At 44.2% G+C, this 16,349-nt stretch overlaps 1 protein-coding gene across 1 annotated transcript; it reads right to left on the bottom strand.

Moving 5' to 3' along the window:
- Window positions 1-1,983: 1,983 nt before the first annotated feature.
- LOC138897190 (uncharacterized) lies at window positions 1,984-16,145 on the bottom strand. Its single transcript, XM_070183150.1, has 6 exons — window positions 15,744-16,145; window positions 14,730-14,862; window positions 13,745-13,917; window positions 13,107-13,285; window positions 2,304-2,476; window positions 1,984-2,207 (listed from the first exon to the last, which is right to left on the bottom strand). Exons 1-6 carry the CDS (start codon window positions 16,143-16,145, stop codon window positions 1,984-1,986), a joined length of 1,284 nt encoding a protein of 427 aa, XP_070039251.1.
- Window positions 16,146-16,349: the final 204 nt, after the last annotated feature.

Genomic DNA, 16,349 nt, shown 5'->3' with positions numbered 1-16,349 from the left:
CTCACCAACTGGAATACACACAAGGCTGCCCATACTTACAGCCTTTCTACTCAAAGCATCGACAACCATATTGGCCTTCCCTGGGTGATACAAAATGATGATATCTTAGTCTTTCAACAGCTCCAACCATCTTCTCTGACTAAAATTGAGATCTTTTTATTTGAACAGATACTATAGACTACGATGATCCGTGAATACCTCACATGACACGCCATAAAGGTAGTGTCTCCAAATCTTCAGCGCATGAACAATGGCTGCTAATTCTAAGTCATGAACAGGATAATTCTTCTCATGAACTTTTAACTGCCGCGATGCAAATGTAATCACCCTGCCATCTTGCATTAATACTGTACCGATCCAATACAAGACGCATCATAATACACCGTGTAAGATCCTGAACATGTGGGTAACACCAACACTGGCGCCGTAGTCAAAGAAGTCTTGAGCTTCTGAAAGCTCAACTCACACTCGTCTGAGCATCTGAATGGAACACCTTTCTGGGTCAGTCTAGTCAATGGGTTTGCTATGGATGAAAACCCTTCCACGAACCGGCGATAATAACCTGCCAAACCTAGAAAACTCTGTATCTCTATTACTAAAGTAGGTCTAGGCCAGTTATGAACTGCCTCAATCTTCTTAGGATCTACCTTTATACCTTCTGCCGATACAATATGCCCCAAAAAGGCAAGTAAGTTTAACCAAAACTCGCATTTTGAAAATTTGGCATATAACTGACTATTCTTCAAAGTCTGAAGCACAATCCGAAGATGTTGTTCATGCTCCTCTCGACTGTTGGAGTAAATCACCATATCATCAATGAACACAACCATAAAAGAATCTAGATAGGGCTTGAACACCCGATTCATTAAATCTATAAATGTTGCTGGGGCATTTGTTAGCCCAAATGACATCACTAGGAATTCAAAATGCCCATACCGAGTCTGAAAAGCTGTCTTAGGGACATCAGATGCCCTAATCATCAACTGATGGTAACCAGACCTTAAATCGATCTTTGAAAACACCTTGGCACCCTGAAACTCATCGAATAAGTCATCAATTTTGGGCAACAGGTACTTGTTCTTGATAGTAGCCTTGTTCAACTGCCGATAATCTATACATATTCGCATTGAACCATCTTCCTTCTTTACAAATAACACTGGTGCACCCCAGGGCGATACGCTAGGTCTAATGAATCCCTGGTCAAGTAAGTCTTGAAAGTACTCCTTCAATTCCTTTAGCTCTGGCGGAGCCATACGGTATGGTGGCATAGAAATGGGTTTGGTGCCCGTAGACAAATCGATATAGAAATCAATATCTCTGTCGGGTGGCATCCTCGGCAAATATGCAGGAAATACATCTGGAAACTCACGGACAACTGGGACTGAATCCATAGATGGAACATCCGCACTAGGATCGTGAATATAAGCCAAATAAGCTAGACACCCCTTCTCGACCATACGACGAGCTTTCACGTAAGAGATAACCTTGCTGGTGGAATGGCCAGGAGTACCTTTCTACTCTATTCGAGGTAACCCCAGCATGGCTAAGGTCACCATTTTGGCGTGATAATCCAATATAGCATGATAAGGTGACAACCAATCCATTCCTAAGATAACATCAAAATCTACCATATCAAGAAGTAGAAGATCTACTGTCACGACCCAATTTCATAATAGGCCGTGATGGTGCCTAATGCTGCCGCTAAGCAACCCAACTGTGAACTAGTCACGTGATTTCCTCTTTTTAACAAATTCTTTTTTAAGTAATTAAACTTTTCTTAAATTAAAAAGAATTTGAGAAATAACAGATCTAAAATAAATAACACGAAAGCAACTGGGTGCAATCATAATCATAGAATAAAACCAAAACCGCAAGTCTACTAGTGTGTGCCAAGACCTGGTGTCACAAGTATATGAACATCTAGTAGAATATACAAAAGAATATAAGTCTACTGTCCGAAGTGAAACAGATAGAAAAATACAATCAAAAGAAAGACTCTGGCTGCTTCAGAACTCGCCTCTCCTGCATCAGTACACAACCCAAGCCAACACGTGAAGCGTCGCAATACACAACATACATCCCCGAACCGGAAGGCAACACTAGAACTGGTGATATAGTCAAAGCTATCTTGAGCTTCTGAAAGCTCGCCTCGCAATCGTCGGACCAACAGAATGGAGAACCCTTCTGGGTCAATCTAGTCAAAGGTGCTGCAATAGATGAGAAGCCCTCCACAAACTAGCGATAATAACCTGCTAACCCCAAGAAGCTCCTGATCTCAGTCGCCGAAGTGGGACAAGGCCAACTCTGAACTGCCTCACTCTTCTTGGGATCTACCTTAATACCCATGACTGATACAACATACCCCAAGAATGCTACAGAATCTAGCCAAAACTCAAACTTGGAGAACTTATCATATAGCTTCTGTTCCCGCAAAGTCTGAAGAACCACTCTCAAATGCTGCCCGTGCTCCTCCACGCTACGCGAGTAGATCAAAATGTCATCAACGAAAACAATGACAAACGAATCAATATATGGCCTGAACACCTTATTCATCAAATCCACAAATGCCGTTGGGGCGATAGTCAAGCCGAAGGACATCACTAGAAACTCATAATGGCCATATATAGTACGGAAAGCAGTCTTCGGAAATTCGAGTCCCGAATCTTCAACTGATGGTACCCTGATCTCAAGTCGATCTTAGAGAACACCCTAGCACCCTACAACTAGTCAAACAAATCATCAATACGTGGCAACAGTTACTTTTTCTTGATGGTGACCTTGTTCAACTGGCGGTAATCCATGCACATCCGCATAGTCCCATCTTTCTTCTTCACAAATAAAACTGGTGTACCCCAAGGCGATACACTCAGCCTGACAAAGCCCTTTGCTAACAACTCCTCAAGCTTCTCCTTAAACTCCTTCAACTCCTTCGGAGCCATAGGGTACGGTGGGATAGATATAGGATAGGTCGTGGAGCCAAATCAATGCAGAAATCGATATCACGATCTGGCAGCATACTTGGAAGATAAGAAGGAAACACATCGGAGAACTCCCAGACTACTAGCACTGAATCAATCGCTAGAGTCTCTGCGGTAGTATCTCTAACATAAGCTAGATAAGCCAAACAACCCTTCTAGATCATATGTCTAGCCTTCAGAAAAGAGATAACCAGGCTAGACGCACTGACAACCGAACTCTTCCACTCCAATCTAGGCAACTCTGGCATCTCTAAGGTAATAGTCTTGACATGGCAAAAAAGGATGGCGTGATATGGGGATAGCTAGTCTATGCCTAGGATGACCTCAAAGTTGGTCATATCAAGCAACAAAAGATCCTCTCTAGTCTTGTATCCACAGAATGTGACCACACAGAACCGATAGATCCGATCCACAACAACAGAATCGCCCACAGTAGTGGACACATAAATAGGAGTGCCCAAGTACTCACGAGGAATATCCAGGAAATGAGAAAACAGAGATGAAACATATGAATAGGTAGACCCTAGATCAAATAATACCGAAGCATCCCTACCGTAGACAGAAATAATACCTATGATCACGGCATATGAGGCCACTGCATCTGGTCTGGCCGGAAAAACATAGAACCTAGCTGGGGCGCCGATTGGCTGGTTCCCTACTGTCTGGCCTGTAGTTGGCTATCCTCCACCTGCCTGGCCTCCACCTCTAGGACGGCCCCTACCCGCCTGTCCTCCGCCTCTGGGCGGCCGGACAGCTGGTGATGTAATCATGGGCAGCTGGCCCTGCTGCACTGCCTTGCCTTGAAGCCTAGGGCAGAATCTCCGCACATGACTGAAATCCCCCCACTCAAAACAACCTCTCGGTACGGTGATCTGTTGCCCTGAAGTCTAACCTTGAAGGCATGAATACCCACTGGAAGAACCCTGAATGGCCAATGGGCGGCATGAACTCTCCGTCATGACGCTAAAGTAGGTGCTGGAAGAACCCTGATGGCCTGAGTACCCACTGGAAGAACCCTGAATAGCTGGTGGGCGGTAAGAACTCTCCGGCATGGCACTAAAATAGGGTCTCGCTGGAGTACCCCGAGGAGGTGGTGGTGCTGGATATGTGAGTCTGCTAGGCTGACCCCTCCCAAATTGGGCTCGGCCCCTGCTAGGGCACCTCTAAACTCCCCAGAATAACGGACCCTCTTGTCTCTCTGCATCTGCTCTTTACCTCTCTGACGGTAACCCCCAATCCTCCGAGCTATCTCCATTACTAGCTGATAAGAAGTCCTCATTCTCAACCTCCCGGGCTATAGTAGCCTGAATACCTGAGTGCAACCCCGCAACAAATCTCCGCACTCGCTCCGCCTCAGTAGGAAGTATCATAAGTGGATGGCGAGATAACTCAGAGAATCTCGCCTCATAATCGGTCACTGGCATCTGACCCTGCTGGAGCTGCTCAAACTGAAACCGCAACTCTTCCCTCTGAGAAGGTGGAATATACCTATCCAAGAATAGGCGTGTAAACGGGTCTCAAGTCATGGGAGGAGAACCTGCTGTCCTGCCAGGAAGATAGGACTGCCACCACCTACGGGCCCTACCTTCTAGCTGGAAAATAGTGAAATCCACCCCGTGGGACTCAAACATCCTCATGTTGTGCAGTCTGTCCATGTACCGATCAATGAAGTCCTGGTGATCCTCATGTCGCTCACCTCCGAATACAGGAGGGTGTAGCCTAGTCCATCTATCCAATAGCTTCTGCGGCTCGCTGGCCGCAGCTGGTCTAGGCTCAGGTGCCGCTGCTGCAACTGGCTAGGCACCGCCCACGGGTAGTGCACCCAGGGTCTGATATACGATAGTCGCATGTCCTAGAGCCTGAGCAGTAGGGGCCTGTGCTCCCTCTCCCGCCTGAGATGTGACTGGGTCTGCTGGAAATAAACCAGCCTGGGTCATAGAATTCATGAATCGTACCATACAGCCCATGACATCCTGAAAGTCCGGTGCTGACATGAAATCGACCGAGGCTGGCTTTGCTGCGGGCACCTCGCCCTGGTCCTTAATAATGGGATCATCCACTGGATCCCCTGGTGGTGTAACTGGGGCAACTCTGGAATGTCCTCGTCCTCTACCTCGGGTAGGTGCCCTCTCTCGACCTCTGCCTCAGCCTCTATCAATAGGGAGATCATCCCCTCCCGGGTTTGGAACGTCCGTCGTGTGCGTTCTCACCATCTGTGAGAGAATAAGAGAAGAAACTTAGTACACCATCAACTGCACGATAGAAGATGAATGAAGAGTAGGTTCCTAACATCCTATAGCCTCTCGAATATAAGTACGGATGTCTCCGCACCGTTCCGCAAGACTCTATTTGACTTGCCCATAACTTGTGAGACCTACGTGAACCTAGTGCTCTGATACCATATTATCACGATCCAATTTCATAATAGGCCATGATGGCGCCTAACGCCGCCGCTAGGTAAGCCAACTGTGAATTAGTCACGTGATTTCCTCCTTTTAAAAAATTCTTTTCCAAGTAATTAAACTTTCCTTAAATTAAAAAGAATTTGAGAAATAACAGATCTAAAATAAATAACACGAAAGCAACTGTGTGCATTCATAATCATAGAATAAAACCAAAACCGCAAGTCTAATAGTGTGTGCGAAGACCTGGTGTTACAAGTATATGAGCATCTAGTAGAATATATAAAAGAAAACTAGTCTATTGTCCGAAGTGAAATAGATAGAAAAATACAATCAAAAGAAAGACTCTGGATGCTGCAAAACGGGCTCAGAAGACAGCTCACCGTGAAGCCTCGAAGTGGTAATCAAGTGTGCGCGCCGGACTGATATCCAGATGCACCTGCCTCAAATCCTGCACATTTAAGTGCAGAAGTGTAGCGTGAATACATAAACAACATGTACCCAGTAAGTATCCAGTCTAACCTCGAAGAAGTAGTGACGAGGGGTCGACTTTGAAACTTACTATGGGCTAACAATATTATGTTAAAATTTTAATTAGGCATGGATTACATGAAGAATACTGAAAACCCAATAACAGGAAACAATAAATAATCCCTTCACCAATATTAAGTCCCAAATTTATTTTTCATCATTTAACAATTTATTCTCAAGCCAAAGAAGCAATATCAATTATAATTGGTTCCAAAGATTTATCATGCACAAATTATGTCGAGGTCGTACGGCCCGATGCAACATAATATTTAAACTTTGTACTGCTGAGGGTTGAGTGGCACAAACCATAGATGCATCTATCTGCTACCGAGTCGTTCGGCCCGCTCCACAAATAGAAAATATTTTAAGGAAAATACAAATTCTCAATAACAGTCAAGTGTTCCATTCACAACTTCAAGTAAGTAAAATTTAATTCTTTTATCAGGTTTCAAAAGACTTAAGCAATTAAGTTAACAAGTAGGGTACAAACATAGTAAGTATAGCATGATATGGGTCCTAGACTACCCGGACAATAGCATAATTAGTAGTTACGTATGTACTCTCGTCACCTCGTGCATACGTAGCCCCCAAAAATAGAAGCACTTTTAATTCAATTCACCTATGGGGTTAATTCCCTCTTATAAGGTTAGAAAAGAGACTTACCTCGGCTCAAAGCCTACTTTCCGGTCCAAGATTATGCTCAAACCCTCAATTTGGTGCCGAACAATCCAAAACTAATCAAATAGTATATAAACTAATCAATACATGTTCAAAAGTTCATATTCCAACTATTAAAGTGATTACCCAACCCTAAATGTAAGATTCCTAAAATTCACCCACTGGCCCACGCGCCCGGATTCCAGAAATTTTCGAAGAAAGTTGTTACCCATAATCTCACGAACTCAAATATATGATTTTTACTACATTCCATAACCAATTTCGTGGTCAAATTCCATTTTTATCCAAAACCTAGGTTTTCATCTAAACCCTTGATTTTACCAAATTGTTACATGTTTATCTATCCATAATCTATGTATTTAACTCATGTTGTGTAGAAATTACTTACCTCAAAGTGGTAGGTGAGAACCCCCTTCCAAGAGCTCCAAAATTGCCCAAGAGATGAAAGAAAATGAGCTAAATGGACTAAGTCCATCATTTAATAGAGCTGTGCACACGTCTCAGATGTCGCATTTGCGACACCTGGTTCGCAAATGCGAACCTCGACTTCTACTGCCAAGGTCGCAAATGCGACCAAGGAGTCACAAATGCGGACACTGTAGAGATCGCAAATGCGACCAAAGTGTTGCAAATGCGAACACTGCCCAGGTCAGGCTTCTTCGAAATTGCAAAGCTTTTCCCGCAAATGCGAGGTTCACAAATGCGAACAAATTCTCGCATTTGCGAGACCTGCAACAGCTGCCAAGAAACACCAGAAAAACTGAAGTTTTCTCTTATCCTCCCGAACGTCCGAAAGTCACCCGAGCCCTCAGGGCTCCACACCAAACACACACACAAGTCTAACAACATCATACGAACTCGCTCGAGCGATTGAAACACTGAAATAACATCAAAACCCATGAATCGGATGCCAAAACACATGGATTAACTCATGAATTCAAAAACTTCTAACAATACTGTCGCGCATCCGATTCCTATCAAATCAACTCGGAAGGACACCAAATTTTACGTGCAAGTATTAAATGACATTATAGAGCTACTCCAACTTCCAGAATAGGAATTCAAACCCGATATCAAAAAGTCCACCCTTGGTCAAACTTTCTAAAAACTTCAAATTTCCATTTTTAGCCAAATGACCCCGAAACGATCTACGGACCTCCAAATCCACTTTCGGACGCGCCCCTAAGTCCAGAATCACCATACAGAGCTATTCCCAGGCTCAAAATCCCAAATGGACGTCTATAATGTAAAGATCCACTTCAACCCAAAATGCCAACTTTCACTATTAGGCGCTGAAACGCTCCGGGTCATCCAAAACCCGATCCAAACATACGCCTAAGTTCGAAATTATCATACAAACCTATTTGAGCCGTCAAATCCCGATTCTGAGGTCGTTTACTCAAAAATATTGACCAAAGTCAAACTTAGCCTTTTAATCCAACCTTAAGGAAGTAAGTGTTCCGATTTCAATCCAAACCCTTCCAAATCCCGAACTAACCATCCTCGCAAGTCATAAAACAGTAAAAGCACATACGGGAAGTCTTATTTAGGGGAACGGGGTTCAAGAAAGAAAAACGACCGAACGGGTCGTTACATCTATGCTATTCTCAAGACTCCCAATAGTAACTACACACGAATGATAGACATGATCTACCATAACAAAATCTCCCCGAAAGAATCCAGATAGGGCTTGAACACCCGATTCATCAAATCTATAAATGTTGCTGGGGCATTTGTCAGCCCAGATGACATCACTAGGAATTCAAAATGCCCATACCGAGTCTGAAAAGCTGTCTTAGGGACATCAGATGCCCTAATCATCAACTGATGGTAACCAGACCTTAAATCGATCTTTGAAAACACCTTGGTACCCTGAAGCTCATCGAATAAGTCATTAATTCTTAGCAACGGATACTTGTTCTTGATAGTAGCCTTGTTCAACTGCTGATAATCTATACACATTTGCATTGAACCATCTTTCTTCATTACAAATAACACTGGTGCAACCCAGGGCGATACGCTAGGTCTAATGAATCCCTAGTCAAGTAATTCTTGTAGCTGCTCCTTTGTCGGCTGAAATCCCCGGCAAATCTGCAATAAATACATCTGGAAACTCACAGACAACTGGGACTGAATCCATATATGGAATATCCGTACTGGGATCGCGAATATAAGCCAAATAAGCTAGACACCCTTTCTCGACCATACAGCGAGCTTTTACGTAAGAGATGACCTTGCTGGTGGAATGGCCAGGAGTACCTTTCCACTCTATTCGAGGTAACCCCAGCATGGCTAAGGTAATCATTTTGGCGTGACAATCCAATAAAGCATGATAAGGTGACATCCAATCCATTCCTAAGACAACATCAAAATCTACCATATCAAGAAGAAGAAGATCTACTGTGATGACCCAATTTCATGATAGGCCATGATGGCACCTAACGCCACCGCTAGGCAAGCCAACTGTGAACTAGTCACTCCTCTTTTTAACAAATTCTTTTCCAAGTAATTAAACTTTCCTTAAATTAAAAAGAATTTGAGAAATAACCGATCTAAAATAAATAACACGAAAGCAACTGTGTGCAATCATAATCATAGAATAAAACCAAAACCGCAAGTCTACTAGTGTGTGCCAAGACCTGGTGTCACAAGTGTATGAGTATCTAGTAGAATATACAAAAGAATACTAGTCTACTGTCCGAAGTATAATAGACAAAAAAATACAATCTAAAGAAAGACTTCGGCTGCTGCAGAACGGACTTAGAAGGCAGCTCACCGTGAAGCCTCGAAGTGGTAATCAAGTGTGCGCGCCGGACTGATATCCAGATGCACCTGCCTCAGCACATTTAAGTGCAGAAGTGTAGCGTGAGTACATAAACAACATGTACCCAGTAAGTATCCAGTCTAACCTCGAAGAAGTAGTGATGAAGGGTCGACTTTGACACTTACTATGGGCTAACAATAATATGTCAAAATTTTAATTAAGCATGGATTACATGAAGAATACTGAAAACCCAATAACAGGAAACAGTAAATAATCCCTTCACCAATATTAAGTCCCAAATTTATTTTTCATCATTTAACAATTTATATCTCAAGCCAAAGAAGCAATATCAATTATAATTGGTTCCAAAGATTTATCATGCCCAAATTATGTCGAGTTCGTACGACACAATCCAATATAATATTTAAACCGTGCACTGCCGAGGGTTGAACAACACGAACCAAAGAAGCATCTATCTACTACCGAGGCATTCGGCCTGCTCCATAAAGAGAAAATATTTTAAGGAAAACACAAATTCTCAATAACAGTCAAGTGTTCCATTCACAACTTCAAGTAAGTGAAATTTAATTCTTTTATCAGGTTTCAAAAGACTAAAGCAATTAAGTTAACAAGTAGGGTTCAAACATTGTAAGTATAGCATGATATGGGTCCTAGACTACCCGGACAATAGCATAATTAGTAGCTACTCTCGTCACCTCGTGCGTACGTAGACCCCCACAAATAGAAGCACATTTTAATTCAATTCACCTATGGGGTGAATTTCCTCTTACAAGGTTAGAAAAGAGACTTACCTCGCCTCAAAGCCAACTTTCCGGTCCAAGATTATGCTCAAACCCTCAATTTGGTGCCGAACAATCCAAAACTAATCAAATAGTATATAAACTAATTAATACTTGTTCAAACGTTCATATTCCAACTATTAAAGTGATTACCCAACCCTAAATGTAAGATTCCTAAAATTCAACCCCGAGCCCACATGCCCGGATTCCGAAAATATTTGAAGAAAGTTGTTACCCATAACCTCACGAACTCAAATATATGATTTTTACTACATTCCATAACCAATTTCGTGATCAAATCCCATTTTTATCCAAAACCTAGGTTTTCATCTGAACCCTTGCTTTTACCAAATTTTTACATGTTAATCTACCCATAATCTATGTATTTAACTCGAGTTGTGTAAAAATTACTTACCTCAAAGTGCTAGGTGAAAACCCCCTCCAAGAGCTCCAAAATCGCCCAAGAGACGAAAGAAAATGAGCTAAATGTCCTAAGTCCCGCATTTAATAGAGTTGTATATATGTCTCAGATGTCACATTTTCGACACCTGGTTCGCCAATGCGAAATATCCATCGCAAATGCGAACCTGGGCTTCTACTGCCATGGTCGCAAATGCAACAAAGGAGTCGCAAATGCGGACATTATTGAGATCTCAAATGCGACCAAAGTGTCGCAAATGCGAACACTGCCCAGGTCAGGCTTCTTCGCAATTGCGAAGCCTTTCTTGCAAATGCGAGGTTCGCAAATGCAAACAAATTCTAGCATTTGCGAGACCTGCAACAACTGCCAAGAAACACCAAAAAAATTGAAGTTTTTTCTCATCCTCCTGAACGTCCGAAACTCACCCGAGCTCTCGGGGCTCCACACCAAACACACATACAAGTCTAACAACATCATACGAACACGCTCGAGCGATCGAAAGACTGAAATAACCTCAAAACCCACGAATCGGACGCCAAAACACATGGATTAACTCATAAACTCAAAAACGTCTAAAAATACTCCCGCGCGTCTGATTCCTATCAAATCAACTCGGAATGACGCCAAATTTTGCGTGCCAGTCTTAAATGAAATTACAGAACTACTCCAACTTCCAAAATCAGAATCTGAACCCGATATCAAAAAGTCCACCCTCGGTCAAACTTTCCAAAAACTTCAAATTTCCTTAATTCGCCAAATGACCCCGAAATGACCTACGGACCTCCAAATCCACTTTCGGACGTGCCTCTAAGTCCAGAATCACTATACGGAGCTATTCTTAGGATCAAAATCCCAAATGGATGTCTATAATGTAAAAATCCACTTCAACCCAAACTTATGAAATTCACCCAAAATGCTAACTTTCACTATTAGGCGCCGAAACGCTTCCGAGTCATCCAAAACCCGATTCGAACATACGCCCAAGTCCGAAATCATCATACGAACCTATTGGAACCGTGAAATCCCGATTTCGAGGTCGTTTACTCAAAAATATTGACCAAAGTCAAACTTAGACTTTTAAGCTAACCTTAAGGAACCAAGTGTACCGATTTCAATCCGAACCATTCCAAATCCCAAACTAACCATCCCCGCAAGTCATAAAACAGTAAAATCACGTACGTGAAGTCTTAGTTAGGGAAACGGGGTTTTCGAAAGCAAAATGATGGGTCGGGTCGTTACATTCTCCACCTCTTAAACAAATGTTCATCCTCGAACTGGTTTAGAATCATACCTAGAGTGCTGAATAAGTACGAATATCTGCTCTACATGTCCTCCTCGGACTCCCAGGTCGCTTCCTCGACTGGTTGGCCCCTCCACTGAACCTTTATCACAGAAACACCCTTGGATCTCAACTGGCGAACCTGCCTATCCACAATGGCTACTGGCTCCTCCTCATAACCCAGGTTCTCATCTAACTAGATGGTGTAGAAGTCCATCACATGTGACAAGTTGGCATGATACCTCTGGAGCATAGACACGTGGAAAACTGGATGAACTCCCAATAGACTGGGAGGTAAGGCAAGCTCATAAGAAACCTCCCCAACTCGTCTTAATACCTCAAATGGGCCTATAAACCTTGGGCTCAACTTGCCCTTCTTCCCGAATCTCATAATCCCCTTCATCGGCGAGACTTTCAAGAGAACCTTCTTGCCCACCATAAATGATAAATCATGCGCCTTCTGATCTGTGTAACTCTTCTGTCTGGACTGTGCTGTGCGAGGTCGCTCCTGAATCAACTTTACCTTTTCCAAGGAATTCTTCACCAAATCAGTACCATATAACTTAGCCTCGCCGGGCTCAAACCACCCGATGAGAGAACGACATCGCCGACCATATAAAGCCTCAAATAGAGCCATCTCGATGCTGGACTGATAACTGTTGTTGTAAGCAAACTCGGCCAAAGGTAAGAATCGTTCCCACTACCCTCCAAAGTCAATCACGCATGCCCTGAGCATGTCCTCTAAGATATGAACTGTCAGCTCTGACTGCCTATCGGTCTGTGGATGAAATGCTGTGCTGAGGTCTACACGGGTCCCCAACTCACTCTGTACTACTTTCTAGAAATGCGTAGTAAAATAAGGGCCTCTATCTGATATGATGGAAAAATGCACCCCATGCAACCGAACTAACTCCTGAATATAAATCTGGGCCAACCTCTCTGAAGTATACGTAGTCACAACTGGAATAAAGTGTGCCGACTTGGTCAACCTGTCGACAATGACCCAAACTACATCACACTTCCGCAAGGTCCGTGGCAACCCGACTATGAAGTCCATTGTAATGCGTTCCCATTTCCACTCTGGTATAGTCATCTGCTGGAGTAGGATACCTGGCCTCTGGTGCTTACACTTAACCTGCGTGCAATTTAGGTATCTAGCTACATACTCAACTATGTCTTTCTTCACCTGCCGCCACCAATAATGCTGCCTCAGGTCACGATATATCTTCGTAGCACCTGAATGAATGGAATACCGAGAACTGTGTGCCTCCTCTAGAATCCTCTCCCTCAAGCCATCGACATTGGGATCACATAGACGACCTTGGAGTCGCAGAACACCATTCTCGCCGATAGAAACCTCCTTGGCACCACCCTGTAGTATCGTGTCTCTAAGAACCATCAAATGCGGATCATCAAACTGTCGAGCCTTAATCTGCTCCAACAATAAAGACTGGGCAATGACGCATGCAAGAACTCACCTAGGCTCTGACATATCTAACCTCACAAGTCTGTTATCCAACGACTGAATGTCCAAAGCCAATGGCCTCTCCTCTGATGAAATGAATGCCAAGCTACCCATACTCTCTACCTTTCTGCTCAAGGCATCCACGACTACATTCGCCTTGCCCGGATAATAAAGAATGGTGATGTCATAATCCTTCAGTAACTCAAACCATCTGCGCTGCCTCAAATTGAGATCCCTTTGCTTGGACAAATGCTGCAAGTTGCGATAATCAATGTAAACCTCACAGGACACCCCATAAAGATAATGCCTCCAGATATTAAGAGTATGAACAATCGCGGCTAACTCTAAATCATGCACAGGGTAATTCTTCTCATGGATCAACTGACCTGAAGCATATGCAATAAATCGCCTCTCTTACATCAGTACACAACCCAAGCTAATGCGTGAAGCGTCGCAATACACAGTATACATCCCCGAACCAGAAGGCAACACTAGAACTGGTGATGTAGTCAAAGCTGTCTTGAGCTTCTGAAAGCTCACCCCGCAATCGTCGGACCAACGGAATGGAGCACCCTTTTGGGTCAATCTAGTCAAAGGTGCTGCAATAGATGAGAAGCCCTCCACAAACTAGCAATAATAACCCGCTAACCCCAAGAAGCTCCTGATCTCAGTCGCCGAAGTGGGACGAGGCCAACTCTGAACTGCCTCAATCTTCTTGGGATCCACCTTAATACCCATGCCTGATACAACATGCCCCAAGAATGCTATAGAATCTAGCCAAAACTCACACTTGGAGAACTTATCATATAGCTTCTGTTCCCGCAAAGTCTGAAGCACCACTCTCAAATGCTGCCCGTGCTCCTCCACGCTACGCGAGTAGATCAAAATGTCATCAACAAAGATAATGACAAACGAATCAATATTTGGCCTGAACACCCTATTCATCAAATCCATAAACGTCGTTGGGGCATTAATCAAGCCGAAGGACATCACTAGAAACTCATAATGGCCATATATAGTACAGAAAGCAGTCTTCGAAACATCCGAGTCCCGAATCATCAACTGATGGTACCTTGATCTCAAGTCGATCTTAGAGAACACCCTAGCACCCTGCAACTGGTCAAACAAATCATCAATACGCGGCAACGGTTACTTGTTCTTGATGGTGTCCTTGTTCAACTGGCGGTAATCAATGCACATCCGCATAGTCCCATCTTTCTTCTTCACAAATAAAACTGGTGCACCCCAAGGCGATACACTCGGCCTAACAAAGCCCTTTGCTAACAACTCCTCAAACTGCTCCTTAAATTCCTTTAACTCCTTCAGAGCCATATGGTACGGTGGGATAGATATAGGCTGGGTCATGGAGCCAAATCAATGCAGAAATCGATATCACGATCTAGTGGCATGCCTGGAAGATCAGAAGGAAACACATCGGAGAACACCCGGACTACTGGTACTGAATCAATCGACGGAGACTCTATGGTACTATCCCGAACATAAGCTAGATAATCCAAACAACCCTTCTCGACCATATGTCGAGCCTTCAGAAAAGAGATAACCAGACTAGATGCACTGATAGATGAACCCTTCCACTCCGATCTAGGCAACTCTGGCATTGCCAAGGTAACAATCTTGGCATAGCAATCAAGGATGGCGTGATATAGGGATAGCCCGTCCATGCCCAGGATGACCACAAAGTCGGTCATATCAAGCAACAGAAGATCCGCTCTAGTCTCGTACCTACAGAATATGACCACATAGGATCGATAGATTCGATCCACAACAATAGAACCGCCCACAAGAGTAGACATATAAATAGGAGTGCCCAAGGACTCACGAGGAATATCTAGGAAATGAGCAAATAGAGATGAAATATATGAATAGGTAGACTCTGGATCAAATAATACAGAAGCATCCCTACCGCAGAAAGAAATAATATATGTGATCATGACATCTGAGGCCACTGCATCTGGTCTGGCCGGAAAAGCATAGAACCTAGCTGGGGCGCCGACTAGCTGGCCCCCACCTGTCTAGGCTGCAGCTGGCTGTCCTCCACCTGCCTAACCTCCACCTCTAGGATGGCCCCTACCCGCCTGTCCTAGGATGGCCCCCACCTGTCTAGATATATGGGACTGCTAGGCCGACCCCTCTCAAACTGGCATCAGTCCCCTGCCAAGGCACCTCTAAACTCTCTAGAATAACGGACCCTCTTGTCTCTCTGCATCTGCTCTCTACCTCGCTGACGGTAACCCTTAATCCTTCGAGCTATCTCCACTACTAGATGATAAGAAGGCCCCATCTCAACCTACCGGGACATAGTAGCCTGAATACCTGAGTGCAACCCCGCAAAAAACCTCCGCACTCGCTCCGCCTCAGTAGGAAGTATCATAAGTGCATGGCGAGACAACTCAGAGAATCTCACCTTATAATCGGTCACTGGCATCTGATCCTGCTGGAGCTGCTCAAACTGAAACCGTAACTCTTCTCTTTGAGAGGGTGTAATATACATGTCCAAGAATAGGCGTGTAAACTGGTCCCAAGTCATGGGAGGAGAACCTGTTGTCCTGCCAAGAAGATAGGACTGCCTATGGGCCCCGCCCTCCAGCTGGAAAGTAGTGAAATCCACCCCGTGGGACTCAAATATCCTCATGTTGTGCAGTCTGTCCCTGCACCGATCAATAAAGTCCTGGGGATCCTCATGTCGCTCACCTCTGAAGACAAGAGGGTGTAGCCTAGTCCATCTATCCAATAACTTCTGCGGCTCGCCGGCCGCAGCTGGTCTAGGCTCAGGTGTCACTGCTGCAACTGGCTGGGCACCGCCCATGGGTAGTGCGCCCGGGGTCTGATATACGGTAGCAGCATGTCATGGAGCCTGAGCAGTAGGGGTCTGTGATCCCCCTCCCGCATGAGATATGGCTGGGTCTACTAGAAATAAACTAGCCCGGGTCATAGAATCCATGAATCGTAGCATACAACCCATGACCTCCTGAAAGCCCGGTGCTGACATAAAATCGACCGAGGCTGGCTT

Source organism: Nicotiana tomentosiformis, chromosome 8, assembly GCF_000390325.3.
Source record: "Nicotiana tomentosiformis chromosome 8, ASM39032v3, whole genome shotgun sequence".
Lineage (NCBI taxonomy): Eukaryota > Viridiplantae > Streptophyta > Magnoliopsida > Solanales > Solanaceae > Nicotiana > Nicotiana tomentosiformis.
Note: the sequence above shows the minus strand (reverse complement) of the source record. Positions and strands in the feature narration are given on the sequence as shown.